This window comes from Thermobia domestica, chromosome 3, assembly GCF_964235325.1.
Source record: "Thermobia domestica chromosome 3, izTheDome1.hap1.1, whole genome shotgun sequence".
Lineage (NCBI taxonomy): Eukaryota > Metazoa > Arthropoda > Insecta > Zygentoma > Lepismatidae > Thermobia > Thermobia domestica.
In genome coordinates this window covers 333,597,101-333,616,178 of record NC_137456.1, presented here as the reverse complement: position 1 = coordinate 333,616,178, position 19,078 = coordinate 333,597,101, and the positions used below count along the sequence as shown (strand labels likewise).

The 19,078-nt window shown below is 37.2% G+C and overlaps 1 protein-coding gene across 1 annotated transcript in view; it reads left to right on the top strand.

Annotated features, from left to right (window-relative positions):
• The window catches only part of Cdc37 (cell division cycle protein 37), a 33,800-nt gene extending 26,458 nt beyond the window's left edge, over positions 1–7,342 (top strand). The window contains exons 6-7 of the mRNA XM_081752768.1: positions 3,920–4,109; positions 6,537–7,342. Of these exons, the coding sequence (XP_081608894.1) occupies positions 3,920–4,109; positions 6,537–6,722 (376 nt within the window). The 3' untranslated portion in view covers positions 6,723–7,342. The remainder of the gene's footprint in view (positions 1–3,919; positions 4,110–6,536) is intronic.
• Positions 7,343–19,078: the final 11,736 nt, after the last annotated feature.

Genomic DNA, 19,078 nt, shown 5'->3' with positions numbered 1-19,078 from the left:
TGTTTTATAGAACGGTTATGTCCCTCTCTTGATAGGTATCAAAGCCAAAACAATAAGAGATATCAAGAAGCAGCTTTTTAGGAATAGATCGGCGCCCTAGGAATAGATTCCATTTTATCTGTTAACCATCTGTTCAAATTAGAAGTAGTAAAATTTAACCATTCCCGGTTTCAACGCTGGTCGTCATAGAACAAAAACGGTAACATGCGGAAATCGATTTTTTTAAATTGATTCAGCGTTTCAAGAAAAGATATTATCTTCATTAACAGGTTTCTACTAAAACTGAAAATGGTAAAAAATTTACTATGATACTTCTGATTTCAATACTGCTCTTCATTGAGCAAAAACAGAGGCTTTTCGATATGCATTAAGCGCGTCCGAGGAACGGGCGCTATCTCTAATCTTATCGCTTTTATTTATAGATGCTAGCGGCACCGATCTCTACAACATTGAGAACCACATTCAAGTACGTGTGTTTCATTGTCATATATCCAGATTCTGGGGCGGCAAGCAATCTGGGAGTGGGTGGGATCAGGATCGGTGCCAATGATTGATGTGCTGCTTCCGTTCCAGTATTGAATTTGCATAGTTTGAAAGTCCACCGTAGTTTCATACTGTGAAATGAAACTAGCTTGATTCACGAGTTAAGTAATTGAGATGTTTTTAAATATATTTTAAAGCTAATAAGTGTAACATTTATCTGGCCCGAAAGGTCCAGGTTTCATCACACACCTTCTTCCTGATTTATAAGCTAGCAAACTTCTTTTTTTAATCCGAATTTTAGTGTTAACACAGATCTTTTTGTCACCTCTATGCTTCATGATCTCTCTCATGGTGATGCATCTGTCTTTTTGGATGAATTCCTGAATGACTGCAGTGCATTTTCATCGGTTGTAACGGTTGACGTTTTACCTGACCGTGGCTGCTTCTAGATACTGTAATCACCGCGCGCCGAAATCTCTCAAGCCATTGACACACATTACTTCGATTTATTATGTTGTTTCCATAGACTAACAATAGCTTACTGTGAATCAATGTTCTGAGTTATCCTCGGATTTGTAGAGGAATTAGATTACTGCACGTTAGCGTAGTAGGGTTTCCCGTTGATCACCCATGTTCGCTTACCTGCAGCATTATGAAATACAGATATGTTATATAGTAAACGACCAATCCTGCCTGCAAAATTGAATTTCTCTAGTGCTTATCATTACTGAGCCACAATGGAGATTAAAGTGTTACTTTCTGACCATTATATATATATATAAAAACACAACTATAGTAAAATAGTAATTTATAAACTACAAGTTCCATCTTCATGTACGGACAGTATTAATCGAGAAAGTTTACATACTTTCTCATTGAAATGAACGCATACTTTCTGGCAGCATTGTTCTCTACTTGGCTGGAAAGATTAAAGGGCGGGAACAGCAGAAACATCACAAGATGTAGAGGTAATTTTTCTGCAATAATAAGAACAAACATTTGTTGCTGAAATAAAGATTGGGGCGGGCTACTAAAAGAAGAGGAATCTGCTACCGAGGAAGGTGGGAGAGCTGAACAAAATTGGGATTCGTTTGGAGTGTAGATGGAAGTGATACATTATTATTGTCTGGCGTATAATCTTGCGGACGCTAGTTTCTTATTCCAGCGGTCCTAAGTTCGATTTCTGGTGGGGACATTCGATTTTCAGGCCAACCATCTTCAGTGAGGTTTTGCCTGGATTTTTCTAATTTTCAGTACGGAAATGTCGGAGTCTCTGGTCGTTTCATTCCTTCTCTGTTCGGTTATTCTTTCCCCACTTCCTCGAGTAGTGTGATTACCAAAGGACATAATTCCTCATACGTGACGGGTTTAAAAGGCCATAGATGCCGAATGCCCAGAAATTTATATATTCTGATTGAAATTTGCTTGTAACTAGTGGATCAGTTAAAGGGATTAATTGAAGATTTATTTTCAAATTGCAGAAAGTATTTTGTGTGCTAAGTGCTTCTCAGTTTAGAATAATTCCTGTCCATTGTGAAGAGGTTATTAAAATCATGGAAGTAAAAAATGACTGCTGGTGTCCGTAAAAAGGAGAATCTCTCGCGTAGTAATAATACATACATTTTTGCCGGGACAAAGAATTCGTCCGTATTATGAGATGTCCCTTAAGGGAGAGTTTACTGTATAGTATATAATTGTAATTACTAAGATTGTACAGGGTTATTACAAATGATGACTCGATTTCATAAATTCACTATACCTTTATTATTTGGCCATATTGTTACAAAACTTTGCAGACGTATTGAAAAACTCAAAAGGTGTTTTAGTGTTATATCACAAGTGCTCTATATGTGCCCCTCTAGCAATTCTGTAAATATCAAGTCGAAAACCAAGTTCTTCCATAAGCTGTTGCAACTATGCCGGAGATTCAAAGCGTCTGACTTTGTCATCAGGCGTCAGGGTTTGTAGATAAGGCTTCTGCTTTAATCGTTTACGTAAGATCTTCCAAACGGTAGGTTGTGAAATATTCAGCTCTCTGCTTGTTGTGTTCGTCAACTTCTGTGGACTTCGTGTGAAACTCACTCACACGCCCTCAACCATTTTTTCAGTCACTGTAGGCCGACCATTTGATTTTCCCTTACAGAAATATCCTGAACCTGTAAACTGTTAATACCATCACCGAATGAAGTTGGCAGTTGATGGATCTTCGTTGAATTTCGTTTGGAAATGTCTTTGCACTCTTAGGACATAATGATGTGAATGAAACTCGAGTATAACACTGGCTTTCTCTGCGCCTGTCGCTATCGTGAATAAATGCTCACTACTGCGCTCTCGTGGCCAAAATGAGAAGCGAACCTATAACTCAAAAGAAAGCTTTGAGTTTCTGCAAAGTTTTGTGATAATTTGTCCCAATAATAAAGCTACAGTAAATTCATGAAATCGGGTCAATCATTTGTAATTACCCGGTATATATAAATTCTTTTGTATGATGTAATAAGGTCTACACAACATCGTTTCATTGCTGTGTAAAATACTCGTATTCTCCAAACTTTTTGCTTGAAGTACATTTTGCATAAAAGGGGCGATCAACTGAAACCCGTTCAGTGGTCATAATTCATGAAATAAATTTTATTTCGTGCGGAAATTTGTACACTATCGAGAGGCGTCTATGGTTAGCGTGCAGTAAAAATATTGTTCAGAAGAAGTCACCGTGAGCGTTGAGGCACTTGTCCCGCTGTGTCACTAACTTACAAATGTCCTCCATGTAAAATTTGGACGGCTGACTATCAAACCAATCACACACATCGTCCTGAACTTCAGCATCAGACTGAACTCTGTGACCTTTCAATGCCTTCTTTAGAGGTCCAAAAATGTGAAAGGTCAGGGCTGTAGGGCGGGTGTCGTAACATTTCCCACTTGAATCGTTGAAACAAATCCTGCACAGGACGGGGATAATCAGTGGTTTGCTCACGCCCCTTCCGAAACATTCTGGCCCAGTCCACCACTGTTGTTTTGGAGACGCATGCACCACCATACACGTCTTTCATACTCCGGAACACTTCAGCTGGTTGATAACCTTCGGCATTCAGAAACTGGATGACGGCGCGCTGGTCCTGTTTGAGAGGATTGGGGATCTTGAACGCCATCTTTCACTTGTTATACCTGCAACACGTATCAACAAGATTCCTACACCCAACACACAGGGACGTTAGCCATTACACACTATTAAATAAACAATATGCTCCTACACACTATACCAATAATACATGGAACGAACGGGTTTCAGTTGATAGCCTCTTGTACTATGTGGAAAGTGTCATATTTCAGTGTGCTCTCTCATAGAAATGTGATGTGAGAAAAAGCAGTCGTTTTCTCAATTTTTCACATAATATTTCATTTTAGGTAGCCTTGCATTTCATATATTTTTCTGTTTCAGAATCCAAGTAGCCGAAGCTGAATATAGGAATGCATTCGAAGACGAGTTACGCGCGTTTAAGGAGAGAATTCGTAAGCGCGCCAAAGAGAAGGTAGAAGAAGCGCTGAGAGAAGCCGAAGAAGAAGAGAGACAGGCGCGCCTAGGACCAGGGGGACTCGACCCAGTGGAAGTGTTTGAGACCCTTCCAGAGGTACGTGTTGCATTATACTATAGTAGCATCGTTATTACACGAATACAAATTAAAATGTATGACGCATTGTTATAATTTGTATATAAGTATATCGTTGTGGCCGGAAACAATGCAAAATTATATTTAAGGTTTGAAAAATACCCAATAAATTTGGTTAGCTTGGTTTGTAAAAGTATACTTCAAAATAATAACATTTTTATATTTCGAAAGTAATAAAGAGTTTTGAATATATTAGAAATAATACTGCGATCAGGATGAAATGTCGTAGTTTCTGATGACAGTTTTGCTGTTGTACAAGGTGTGATCGAAAAGTACAGTGAATGTAGTTGCACAGTCCCATCTATCGATGCTGTATCCATTTTAACTAGTAAGCCCGGTAGCCTAAACCTTTGGTACAGTCAATGTCGAGTTTGAACGAGTTGTGACATGTTAGTTGGCTTCCAGAGGCAGAAGAGTGAGGACGTGTTAAGAGTGTGTGTCGCGCACTAATATTAAATTTTGTTCTAAGCTGCAAAAAACTGCCAAACAAGGTCACGAAATGTCAAAATCAGTGTTTGGCGATGAAGCGGTGGTGTTGAAGACTGTTTACAAGTGGTATGAGTGATTCAAACGGGGCATGGAGTCGGTTGAAATCGAGCAACGAGCAATCGAGACGTCCTTCGACTTCAAAAACAGATGAAAACGTGCAAAAAGTGGCACAAATGATTTGTTCAAACAGGCGAATGACTTTGAATGATCATGTGTAGAACCATACTTATAGAGCCATACCCATAGTTAGATTTTATACATGTTATAATTTGTGTTCCGTGCCATTTAACAAATCTTCATTTTGTGCTCAGTTGGGAACACTGCATTACATATGATGTTATTGAACATGTCTGTTGTTACAATATTTGTTTACTATACTGTTGTATAAATGTCATTTTGATTGCTTTAATCATTTTGAAGTTCTTTCTGTGTCAGTGTATCTTTTGCATTGCTATCTTCATACGATTCTAGATTATTTCATCTGTATCTCCTGTGTTTCTGGGTGTCGGCCCGTAAAACTTCCGATTTCTCACTTTTCTTCGCTTCTCTATCGATTACACATTGTTTGATTGGGCAATGCTACTATCAATATAAGATGTTCGCTTGTAAGTAAAATATTCAGTGTCAGCAATATTGATTTTCTCAGTTCTCATCGGAGAACTACGTTTCATGAGACGATCGATGATTATATGGTTTCTCAAGCATGTGAAATGTTGCTTATTCACTACATAAAAATGTCCAAAAAAATTGAATATTCATAAACACCGTACATATAAGAATGTTTTAGTTCAAATAAATTTCGATTAGCTGTATTGTCGACTGGTCCGTGTCCGTCTTGGTTACACCTGATGCGATAAAAATATAATTGGAATGAAAAGATGCTTTGTTTTGTTGGCTACGACGACTAAAGGGAATCGGTTTCTCAGTCATCAGTGTTCAACATACATAAAGAGGTTTTTTTTTTTTTTTTTTTTTTTTTTTTTTTTTTTTTTTTTTAGCATAGAAAAATAATATTAAACTGCATTTTTCCTTAAGTTGCCTGGTATAGTCAGAGACAAAATTATGTATGTAATCAGGTCTTCGAATATAACTGCATCCTTAACTATACCGCATAATTCGAAATTACAGGCTATAAAATCGCATGAGCGATGCCAGTCCAATGTCGCGCAGCGCTCGAGCCATTCACGAAAATAAAAAATGCAACAGAAACCGTGAAGTACGGTGAGGCACTGTGGAACATAAATTTGTTCTCACATTATCCTGTAGCATCCAGTTACATTTCGTGAGAAAAAAAAAAAAAAGATTTTCCTAACAATTGAAATTTTCTATGAGGGTCGACTGGCCTCCTCGCTCGTACTGTTCTATACCTTGTGACTTCGCCTTATGTGGTATAATTAAGAATGCCGTTTACGCAGCCACAAATTTTAAATGATTTGTGACAAAATATTGAAAGAGGTTTTGACGAAGGTAACAGAAACAAAGGTTTATTATCAGAAATATATGAATCTGTGTATCACCCCTGCTTAGAACTATTGCAAATAATGGGAAACATGTCGAGCACCATGTACGGTTGAGTGTGGTTCTTGTACTTTTCTTCAGCAATAAATACAGACACATTTCCTTACAACAAGTATGATAAATTCATTCTTTCCGAGAGTACGGTAAACTGACAGTTGAGCCACGTTGTACTTTGTTGATATTAACAGTAGTCGAATAAATTTAAGACGCAAAAATTAATTCTTAGATGCACGGAAAGTTTCAGGACGATCCAATAATGTAGTTTTCAATATAATTCGGAATTACGGCATTCCAGTAATCACAAGTAGGACACAAGAAAGTAAGTTAATATTTTGTATAATATGAATTGTCAATATTACAAAGATTAAATTCTGTTTGCAGGAAATGAAGAAGTGTTTCGAGGTCCAGGACATCCCAATGCTTCAGGAAGTAATTTCAAAGATGGATGAAGAAGAAGCACGGTATCACATGAAACGTTGTATTGATTCGGGACTCTGGGTTCCTGACGCTAAAAAGAACGCTCAGGCGGCGGAGGCGAGCGAAGACTCAGGGGATAAAAATGAATGAAGGAATGAATGAATCAGTGACTGAATGTGCAGTGTTAATATCCTCCTTCTCACGTCGTATGTTCGCAAAATAATAGTACTAATAATAATTTATACATGTACTGTGCTTCTAAGCGTCACCACCAATGAAATATTGTTAAACTTAAAACAAGTCTGAAAAAGAAAGACTGTTCAAACACCTGTAAATAATGTGTAGTCAGTAATATCTAAAATATTTTTTATTTTCTTTTTGTCGACTATATTAGGAAATGACACTCAAGATTTAATACCTGAATCCCATGTTATCGCCATTTGTGCTTTCAAGCATCAATATAAACATTTGAAACAATTATGCAAATGTAATTAATATATAATATTATTTGGAAATGAACACACTTGTAAATGGAAACAAAAACATTATTTAAAAACACATTGTATTGTTTTTTGTTTCCTTTAATTTGAAAGAGTAATAATGACCACTGCTTGTATACGTTTTGTATTTTCGGTTCTTTGTGTCGTATCGTACGTTTGGAATTTCTACTAAATGAATTGAAAATTGGTTTTTGTAGTCTGTACATTTGCAAGAATCGGTTACATTAACATATACAAATGGATTAGAAATAAATCAGTATTTTCATGTTATTTGAAATATTTTGCATAACATTTATCCACTAGAATAATAATATATTTAATTATAGTATAAACCACAAGAGCTGCTGATTAATTTTTAACCCTTAACGAGTTTTTGTTACCATTTGGTTACATATTTTTTGATGTGGCCTATTGTGTTTGAAGAGTATTATTTTCAGGTATTATTCGTTGTGGTTATTTATTTACACACTTTCCGTGATGGTAGAGCAGCTATTGCCCCCTGGTGTCAGCTCTGGTGAATCTTACGCGGGAAGTAGTCTGTGGATACAGTAGTGCCGGAAGCAGACAGAAAAGGTAGTGAACCGTTAGGGTGGATCGCCAATGGTGCTCATAGACTGTATCTACCAAGATTAAACACACGAATATGGATAAACCAAGTAATTTTGTCTCTTCTGGTGTCAGAGCAGAAGTACAAGGTTTCAAAAGTCATACTTTTGAATCTACTTTGTCTGCCAGGCAATAAAAGCATAAGTCGGATCACTTTTCACTTTTGATCCGTTTATTCTGTAAACTTTCTTCTGTCGAGAATTTGGAAAAAAAAAAAAAAACTTTCTTCTAGTATTTATAGGTCAACACAAAACAACCGCTGAGAAGAGGGAGGCTCAATGGTACAGCGCTTACCTCTGGTGTGTGGGACCCCTGGTTCGATTTCCGGCCAAGTAAATTTGTGGTGGACAACATTGTGTGCATAGGTTTTCTCGAGGTACTCCCGTTTCCTTCTACTTTCTCATTCCACGAATTATTCCATGATTAGTTGCTTTAATCATCGTCTCCCGTAGCCTAACAGGCATAATCGTGCAACGTTAAACTGAAAGATTTCATTTCATTTACAAAACAACCATTGTAAGTTACGTATGTTGCACATTTGTTTCGAATCTACCGGAAGTATTAGTGGTAACGCGTCATACTCGACCCATGGATATTTACGGATGGAAAAAGCATGGACTTACTTCTACCAGTACTTCCGGAATCATTTATTTCCGGTGAGTTCCAAAGAAATTTGCAACATACAGACATATATAATGGCTGTTGTATGGACGTATAAACATAGCAATAAAACTTTTTTTTTTTTTTTTTTTTAACTTCCGAAACAAGGAATTTACTTATTTATTTAATCACTGAGTTTCATACAGCACAAGGCCATTTGGCTGAAACTGAACATAAGGAAGAAAAAACTAAGTTAAAAAAACAAGTACAAAAAGGAAGGTACACCTCTCAGTTTACAATATTCTCTTCAGTTACGTTCTAAATTTTCGTTCAGAAGTTAAGATCTGTTGAAACAGTATTGTAATCATGCGTTAATCCCTACAACAAGGAGCGCTTAACAATCAATAACGTCGGTGTCTTTCAAGTTATCAAATTAAGAGAGAGAGTTCGCCTGGAAGAAAGTTAAACTGTGATAGTAAAAATTCAGAATGAATTTTGCCATTGATAATCTAATAGAGGTAAAGTAAATCAGCTCCGCGGTGTCGTTTGTCTGTTTATTAAAGACATTAGTTCCTGTCTCGAGTGATCACTTAACTCAGGAATTTTAAATCTAAATCTGGCAAGAAAGAAGTTTAATACAGAGTCAATGCGAGATAGATTAGTAGGTACTGCCATGTTCCATACAGGTGAACAATATTCAATGATCGGGAAATAAAAGCCTTATAAAACATCATAAGGGCAGGGAGACCTTGATTTCAGGAAATCTAAAGATTGGACTAAGTAGTTTCATACCTCTAGATGAGGTCGATATGATGCGATCCGGAAAGAAGAGTTTTTCGTCAAAGATAACACCTAGATTTTTTAGATGAAGCCAGTTTAATGAGTACATTGTTGAGATCGTATTCTCACGAAGAACATCCTTAGGTGCAGAGATAAAAAGGTTAGAACTAGGGATGGGCAAAACCGGTTTTTATAAAAACCGAAAACCGGTTTCCATAAAACCCAAAACCCGAAAACCGACATTTCGGTTTTTCACCAAAACCGGTTCGGTTTTCACCGAAACTGGTTTCGGTGAAAACTTTTCGAAAACACACAAAACTATTTCTGTGGAAATGGATTCGGTTTCCGGAGAACAACGAAACACCATTCTGGTCAGAAATAGAACAAATTAAAAAAAAAACGGAATTGGTTTTGAAGAAAACCGAAACCGGATCAGGTGAAAAACCGAACCGGTTTTGGAGAAAACCGAAACCGGTTTTTCGAAAATTTTCAAAAACCGGTTTCGGTTTTTCTAAAAACCGAAAAACCGTTTTTGTGCCCACCACTAGTTAGAACATTGTTGGGATTTAAAGACAAATTGTAGTTAGAGCACTATTTACTTAATATATCTATTGCTTGCTTGTTCGCATGAAGACGCATCATCTATAGTGTTAACAACTTTTACAGAGTTTACAGTCATCAGCGAAGAGCAAAATATTTGATGAAGAGGCTGAAAAAATGCTAGAATAAATAGATTTGAAAGAATAAATAGAGAAAACGTTAAAAAAAATGTAACGAAACTTATTGAGTGGAGAAAATACGACTCATATAGCAGCATTTGGAACTGGGTTAGCAACTTTTGAAATATTCTCTCGTCGGAAGAGACAACACTTCTGGACTTATCTGTTGTAGTATCAACTGCCTGAGACGTTCCTATAATAGGATGCATATTCAGTAGTCATTAAAAGAGAATTTCCAAAAAAGCATCGTGCTTTATTTTGCAGTATATATATCTGCTCTTTCTAATAGTAGACTATATAATAGTTAACTTTCAAATGTGTGGATATATATGTATATGGAGTGTATAAATATCTGGATTTCAGATTACAAGGGACGTAAAACTATCTCAATATTCATAACAGACCTAAAACTGTTTGAGGTGTGAAATTCAGTTTATAAACTCTTTAACTAAAAATAAGAAAATTCGTATTTCGGCATTTTTGAAAATCCCGCTCTTAAGGGGTAAAGAGAGGATACTTTATATAATATTGAAATTTCCCATTATTTATTCTCAAAGTGTTATTTATGGGGATTTGTTTAATTTTATTTGATTTGATCTTTGAGTTTAGCGTACCTTTCAGTAGCGAGGCTATATGAGACGTGAACATGCATTTTAACGTAGGATCCGAACCATATGAACTCTGACTGGAAATTGAACCTGGGTCTCCCACACCAAAGCCGCCAATGCTAACCGCGTAGCCTGAGTGAGATAAGGTGTTTGTTTCAGTTAGAGTCGTGAAATTTGGTATGTAAGCTCTTAAGTACAAATAATGGCACACATGCTTAGCAGTTTGGAGGGGGGAAAGGAAGGTTGCCATTGCTATAATATCCAAATTTTCCTTTTTTTTATTGAAAAAGTAGTCATTGTGAGAATTTGCTTTAGTGGGAGAAGTGAAAATCGGTATATAAACTCTTTAAAAAAAAATAGATAATAATTAAATACGTATTTCAGCGTTGCAAAAATTCTACTTCTGAAGAGGATAAGGTGAACAATTTCTATAATATTAAGGTTTTCCATTATTTACATGGAAGAGTAAAAGTAATTCACTGAAAATTCAGGCTGTGTTAATATACAATACGTAAAAACGAAATTAGGACAAACTTTTTTTTTTTTTTTTTTTTAAGTGTGTGTTAAGCGAGGTAAACGTGAAAAAGTGATTGAAATGTTTTACCCAGAATTAAGTGTCTGAACATAAATCCCTAAAGTTAGGAAAATGAAAATCTGTATTTCAACACCTCATTACAAATAAGTAGAGACGGGGACCTGCATTTTCGAGAATTCGGGTCTTCAAGGGGCGGGGGTTGCAATTTCTGTATCTTTTCATCACATAGGAATCGACGTTTATTGTTTGTGATTGAATCACGGAGAACAACTTACCGTTTGAAATGAATCTTGGATCATTTCTGGAACTTCTGCCTCAATGTTTTTTATCATTCCCAATGGGGTAGGAGAGTTCAAAATATATGTCAAAAAGGAATATCTTCTGGGTTTTTATAATTACAATTACATTGAAATTCGTATCTTAAAGAAGAAGTAGTTCAAATATTTTCCATAATCTTATTCCCCCAGAAGAACAACAAGCATTTTAGCTAGTTTCTTTATAAAGTTTTAATGACACAAGTGCGCCTTCCTCCAGACTACCACATTCCTGTTTCTTCCAAAACTTTTTGAATGGTAAAGCCTTCACTTCCGAAGAGCAAGTTCATATGCCTGTCAAAAATTTCTTCCAATCCAAACCGACATCATTTTACAACGAAGGAATTGATTGAGAAGCTGGCAAGAAGATGGGAGGAGAATACGTAATACTGGATAATACATAATAAATTAATATCGTTTTGTTATTTAATTAAAGCTTATCAAATTATAAAAAAAATGGAAGTTATTTACCACTCAGCGTAATATTTTAAAAATGTAACTTCATTAAGCAAATATAGCTACAAAGTTTAACACTAGAAAATAAAGCAATAAAAAAGTTAATCTGTTGTAAAGACACACGTGTGATTTAGCGTGTTTTTCATTTGAGAATTAACAACTCAATCTACGCATCTTGCTATGGCTTCGCTTGTTACAATATAGAACAATCAATTTTAGAAAGTACTCAGATCTGTTGGTTGCTGATGTAGACGATTCTTCTCGCATTTTTTTTTTTTTTTTTTTTTTTTTTTTTGTAGACTACGTCATTTTGAAATGTTTTAATATCCCCCTCCTTTACTAGTTTTACTCAAATATACGTTCGTAGATCGTTGAAAGAATTCAAACCACTGACCTTTGATTTTATTTTTATACAGGGTGTCCCACTCGTAAGAGGCTCCGGGAAAAGTGTTATAAAAATCTTAATAAAACTGGGTATGAAAGCAAATTTGTATATGATGTACTTTTATGGTTGAGGAATGAAGAAACATTACAGGAGGTGCTGGAAGTGACTTTCTCCCACCTGTATACACAGTTCAACACAGCGCTGCATGTTCGTGAATGTTGCTGCCGGAGCATTGGGCGTGACTGCCTGGATTTCACGGTGCTTGTTCTCACGATGGTGCGTGGTATGTTCTTGTACACATTACCTTTAAGGTGACCCTCCAGAAAAAAGTCAGGCGTAAAGTCATGTGACCTTGGGGTCATAATCTTTTGGAAATCACTCTGTCAGGGGAAAATGATTGCACCGCAGCCATACTTGCTTTAGACGTGTGGCATGTTGCCCTCCTTGCTGGTACCAGCCAAGTGAAGTTTCTCGTTATCCAACTGCTTTACAAATTCATGTGACAATACCTGGTACACTTCATCAGTGACAGTAGTGTCAAAAAAGCCTGATGGTCCACTGCTGCGATAATGCACAGAACGCGCCTACCTTCAGCGAATTAAGAATTTCTTAACGACTGCATACTGGTTTCACTACCCCATAAACATATGTTTTGTGAGTTCGCATTTCCTGACATATGTCTTATAGGAATTACTTATCCAATACTGTTTCACAAGAAACACATGTTCTTTCACAGAATATCAATACACGAACAATAAGCCAGGCTACACTGAAATACGAAACATACAGCTCGCGGAATCTCATTGTTGCCACATTTCAAATTTACAATGATGCCACGTCGACGAGTTATGTGAGAAACTCCGCCGTGAAATCTAGGTGGTCATGCCTATATACAAATTTGGTTTCATACCCACTTTCATTAAGATTTTTGCAACACTTTTTCCCAGGGCCTCTTACAAGTGATACACCTGTATTATTCATACGGTTAATCATTCGACTATTTTTTATCATTAAGCGTTTTATAAAGAAGGGTCATTAGTGAAGTGCAATTCCCTTTTTCCTAAAGCTATTTTTAAAGGTTTAAATCAAATATATGGAATTAATCCACCTTATGATACCATGCAATCACTTACTGCTTCCCAGTCTCGGAAGAAGAATACGGAATAAGCATGGAACGCATCAAGTTCGAAAATACGAATAATACGGAATAAGCCGTTTTCCTTATGACATTAAAATTGCGATTGCGTTGGGCTTGGGTGTTTATCTGTGAAACGGAAAATTCCTTATGTTGCTGGTAGTCTCTTTAGGATGTTAGTAGTGGACGTATGAAAATCAATATATAAATGTACAATGATTTCCTTTAGGCTAATATACTCACTTCGAGCAATACTGAAATTAACTATGCGCTTTTACTTCCTTGAGAATATGGCCAACAAGTGTTTTACACGGTTCATAGCCTCCTATGTACACTCATGTCCAAAATTATTGTCGCATATCTACAATATTTTCTTGCAAGAATATAATTTGATAATGATTTTGCAGGGTACTTGTAATACTGATACTAAGTGTATAATCGGGAAATGTATATTTGTGGTAAATTTGATAGGAAAAGAATTATAAATACGAAAATTATAACGAGTAAAATAAAATGTTGCTAAATGGACAAGAAAATTCTATTTTCCTTTTATTGTTCTTATTTACTGCTCTTTGACATGAAATTTGCCACATACATTTGTTTGCCGATTATACACATACTAACATTGTAAGGAATACCGGGCGAATTAGTTATCAAATTATATTCCTACAACATATTTATAGACATGCGACAATAATTTTGGACATGAGTGTACATATTTCCAACTAACTTCAATGGAAAATGTAGAGTTTAAATTGTTTAGATTAATGGTACACAAAAAACAGTTTGAAAAAATAATAATGAATTTGCAATTCTGAATGTTATCGTTTGTTTGACTTTCTGCCCAGTGGTATGGTTTGGAATTCCTAAAAGCACAATTGCTCTCATGCTTTCTGTGTCTTATCAAGAATTCCTTGGCGACAAAAAGTCTCAGACACACTTTACTGAATAAAAATTACATTGCTTGTTTAAAAAAATAATAAAAAAAGGTTTCTCACAAAAAATTAGAAATATTACGAATAAATAAATGCTGATTAAAATACATTGTACACTCGGGTAAAAAATACGGAACTGTGAATCGATTACAACTATTGCGGTAGTGCATACATTACGCTAACGACACTTTCATGACAAAGAAAAGGACGTTAAGAATTCATGAAAGACAACTGTTTAAAAATGTATCCGTATCGAATGCAGTTGTTACAACACTTAACACCTAATGATCACACGTGTCGCAGGACTTTGAGTGTCATTTCAAGAGTTCTGCAGTGTTGTTGATGTTTTTTTGGGCAAACTGTTTCAGTGATGAGGCTACGTTCCATGTGACAGGAAGAGTGAATCAACAAAATGTTCGCCTGAGGGGAACTGAGAAACCCCACCAAATCTGTGAAATTGTGCGTGATTCACCAAAGACAAATGTGTTTTGTGCAATTTCATTTTCAAACGTTTATGGTCCGTACTTCTTTGACGAAGGAACTGTGGCTGGACAAACATTCCTACAAATGCTTACTACGTGGCCTATGCCACAGCTCGAACATGACAGTGCAAACTTCATCTATCAATTGGATGGAGCTCCATGTCACTTTCATCACAATGTCAGAAATTTCCCCAACAACAGACTGCCACACCGCTGGATTGGGCGGTCAGGTAAAAATGATCATCAGCTTCTACGTTGGCCACCAAGATCATCGGACTTAACCCCCTGCGATTTTTTCTGTGGGGACATCTAAAAGACATTGTCTGCAAACCTCCTCTACCCCAAGATGTGAATGAACTGAAAGAGCGCATCACTGCTGCAGTGCAAACTGTTGATGCAAACATGTTGAAACGGGTCTGGGCGGAATTGAAATACCGAATAGATGTATGCAGGGTAACAAAGGGGGCCCACATAGAACATTTGTGATGTACTATTTTCATTTTTTTTAATCACAAAAACTTGTAGAGCTTTAGCATTTAACTGTAAGATTTGAAGCTATTTTGATGATTAATAGAAAAGTTATAAGGAGTCTTAATCGTTCACATCATTTTGAATCACGCTGTATTTGTGTGCAAGACAAAAATTAATCTTTCACACGCGGGAATCACGTGACTTCCCTTTGTTGAACTGCCTTTTTAGCCTTAGAAAAAAAATATAGTAACAACAGTATTTCATATTTGGACCTGAAACAAATTGATTTTGCATTGGGAAGGTAGTACGTACATTTCCAGTGACAATTTTCTACAAACCAAATCGGGGACCTTTTTCCTCAAATTTATGATTTTTTTTTTCTACAAGTATGGGATTTTGCCCTCCTGTTTCCTCTGAATTTGTCCAAAATAGTATAAATGTCACCAAAAAATTATAGTAGAGATCCTGGATAACAAAATACTTTTTATTTCATGTCTCTATGCACAATAGAAATGATGCTATACGTTTTTGTTTCATGTACTATAGACTATTAAAAATCATTTAAATATCCCGCCGTACCGTGAAGCATACTGGGCGTTCAGGCGTCGTAAGTTAAGGGTTAATCCCTGGCCCAGTCATCCGAGACGTGGAGAAAAAAATTAATATATTTGAATGGTGAGTTCGAAACCCTTATTTCCATTATAAATATCCATTCCTCCAATCTCCATTATTAAAAATGTATTTTTAACCTCATTAAGCACAAATCCGCACACAAAGAATATTAAGTGGTGCAGTGTCATTCCATTTTAGATATACAGGGTGTCTACAAAAAATTCCAAAATGAAATTTCGGGACTTTTCTTTCCTAAACCATAATATTTAGTAACATTCTCGAGCGAATTTGGTGCAATCTGGGCCGAATTTCCATGCATGCGATAGAAGCGGGCTTTGCTTGCGATTTGTTAGCATCTAAAGCCGATCATAGAACGTCTGTGAAGTTGTCCCGCCCACCTAACGAATTTTTCTTTTTCTTAGTTACATCGTTAGTTTACGTTAGTTTTGCTAAAATTATCGTTAGTTTCGAAAAAATAAAATTTTTATTCAACAAATAAATGGGCAGGCCAACTTCACGGTTCCCCACCCACAAACGAATTTCAAAAGTTTTTCATATCACATCGTTAGTTTCGCAAAAATAACGATTTTATTCTAGAAATAAAGTTTCCCGCCAACTGTGAATTAGCCCGCTCATATTGAATTCTCATAGAATTCCAACTCATATCGTTAGTTTAGGTTAGTTTTGCTAAAATTAACGTTTGTTTTGCAAAAATAACGATTTTATTAGAGAAATAAGGTTTCCCGCCAAATGTAAAGTTAGCCCGCCCATAAAGAATTATTATAAATTTCCATTTCACATCGTTAGTTTTGCTAAAATTATCGTTAGTTTCGAAAAAAATAAAATTTTTATTCAACAAATAAATGGGCAGGCCAACTTCACGGTTCCCCACCCACAAACGAATTTCAGAAGTTTTTCATTCACATCGTTAGTTTTGCTAAACTATCGTTAGTTTCGCAAAAATAACTATTTTATTCTAGAAATAAAGTTTCCCGTCAAGTGTGAGAGCCCGCCCATATTGAATTCTCATAAAATTCCAACTTATATCGTTAGTTTCGCTAAATTTAACGTTTGTTTTACAAAAATAACGATTTTATTCGAGAAATAAGGTTTCCTTCTCTTACCATCTGCTGGCACATTTCCGAAATTAAACTACCTACATACTGTTCTATGGTTCCATCCCAACCCATTCCACTTAATACGAGGGCTGCCCAGGAAGTAACAGACGTTTAGAAGTAAAAAATAATAATAAATAAAAAAGCAGCAACAGAATGAACAAACCAAATTGTATTATATACATTTGAAAGGTACACTCTTAAGCTATTTTTCCACATAATCGTTATGCAAACTTAGGCACTTATATCGTGATACCAGTTTTTAAATATCGTCGCTGTAGAAATCTTCCGCTGCGATTTCAACCACTGGCTTACACCGGCATCAGTATCAAAACATTGTATAGCGAGCAATGTCTTCATCGCTAGAAGAAGTGGTAGTCGCTCGGCGCCAAATGCGGGCTGTATAGTGGGTTATCAAACACTTCCCATCCAAGAGCCCTCGGGTACGCTTGGTCATGTTTATAAAGGTAACCAAGGAAATTCTGTCGCTTTTTCACCTACCATCTTCGAACATCGATATGTCACCTAAGACGTACCTGCAAGATCAAAAATAGTGCCTATCAGCATCAACGATCTTCTGCCAACATTCTGGAAGGCCATGAATTCCATCGCGATAGAACTTGGTGCACCGTGGAGCGAAGGAAGTGTCAAGCATATTTTGCATCTCTACTAGGGATTTGAACTAGCGTCCTCTAAGGTGATTGTCCAAGGAATGAAACAGGCGATAATCGGACGGTGCAATGTCCGGGGAATATGGCGGATGCAAAAGTGTTTTCCATCCAAGGCGTAGAATTGTGTCCCGGATCATCCTAGCCACATGCGGCTTAGCGTTGTCTTGTAACAGGGGGACCCCACTGCGCTTCAGAAGTGCTGGCTCCGGAGTTTTGAATTTTTCTTCAACACGGCTCAACTGCTGACAGTACACAGTTGCATTGATGCTCTGACCAGCTGGTACTAGCTCGTGATGCCGCGAGCTGTTCACCAAACACATAAGAGGACCTTCTGGTGCAGTGCTGGTTTCGGCTGTTTTGGAACCGGTTCGTGTGATGGTAATCGATGATGACGGCGTCGTGGAGCATGGTACAGGACCCACTTCTCACCACATGTCAACACGCTGTCCAAAAATGGCTCCTTTCTCAGAAAAGACAGAAAAACAAAAGGTGTCTGCTCGTGTTGTCTTCTGGTCCGGAGTCAAATCATGTGGGACCCATCGCCCAACCCTGTAGTGCTTCCCAAGTTGATGGAGATGATGCCGAATGGTTTCTCCACTCGCACTGAATTGTAGTCCCAGTTCCCCACAGGTCTGGCCACTGTTCGCCTTAATTGCTGCTTGATTGCGCTGTTCGCCTTAATCCATTTTGTACGTGTTGGTCTTCCGGCACGTGGTGTGTTTTCGAGTGTTTCATCACCGTCCTTAAACTTGTTAAACCACCGCTGCACTGTCCACGTAGTCATGACACTCTCCCCAAAGACCCGCCACGCTGCAGCTGCGTTCGACCCCAGTTTGAACTCATACAGCATACACGCTCTATAGAGGTTCCATGTTCACTTTGTCCTTACGCGAGTTCACGGTGTAACTGAACTGGAACAACCAGGTAGTATGTTTGATATACCCACACCAACAACTAACCTTCGCCTTATCTCCATTCGCATTCAACTCACGATGTGAGGGGCAATTGAACACAGATCTCCACAAAAAGCGACGGAACTTTTTTTTGGTTACTTTTATAAAATCAATGTATCATTGCCTCACTCATTACTCCATGTCCGTACACTTCACACAGTCGGCGATGGAATTCAATTGGATTGTGGTTTACTGCCAACAAAAACCTAATCGCAGAACGCACATCACAAAAGGCGGAATTTTCTATTGCAGCACATATTGTAGCACGTCAGAGAAAGCACAGTAATAGTGTCACAGTCCTCACGTTACCACAGCTGGATGCGTACTGCGTCCGGCAACGTTCTGACACCAAGATGATGACTCTAGCCACGCCCGAAACGTCTGGGACTTTGGACAACCCTCGTAACTCAATTTCACCGGAAGTGGCGCTTACCATATGTTCGCCCGAGCTGCTCAATTATGAAATAATTGGCGGAATGATAACGTGGAAGAATTCCGAAAAAATCCAGACATGACGTTGTCCACCACAAACTCACATAAACCTGGGATCGAACCAGGGAGCTTTCGCACCAAAAGTGAGAGTTGTGCCACTAAGTAAGAATGTCCCCTCTCCATACAGAAAAACAGAA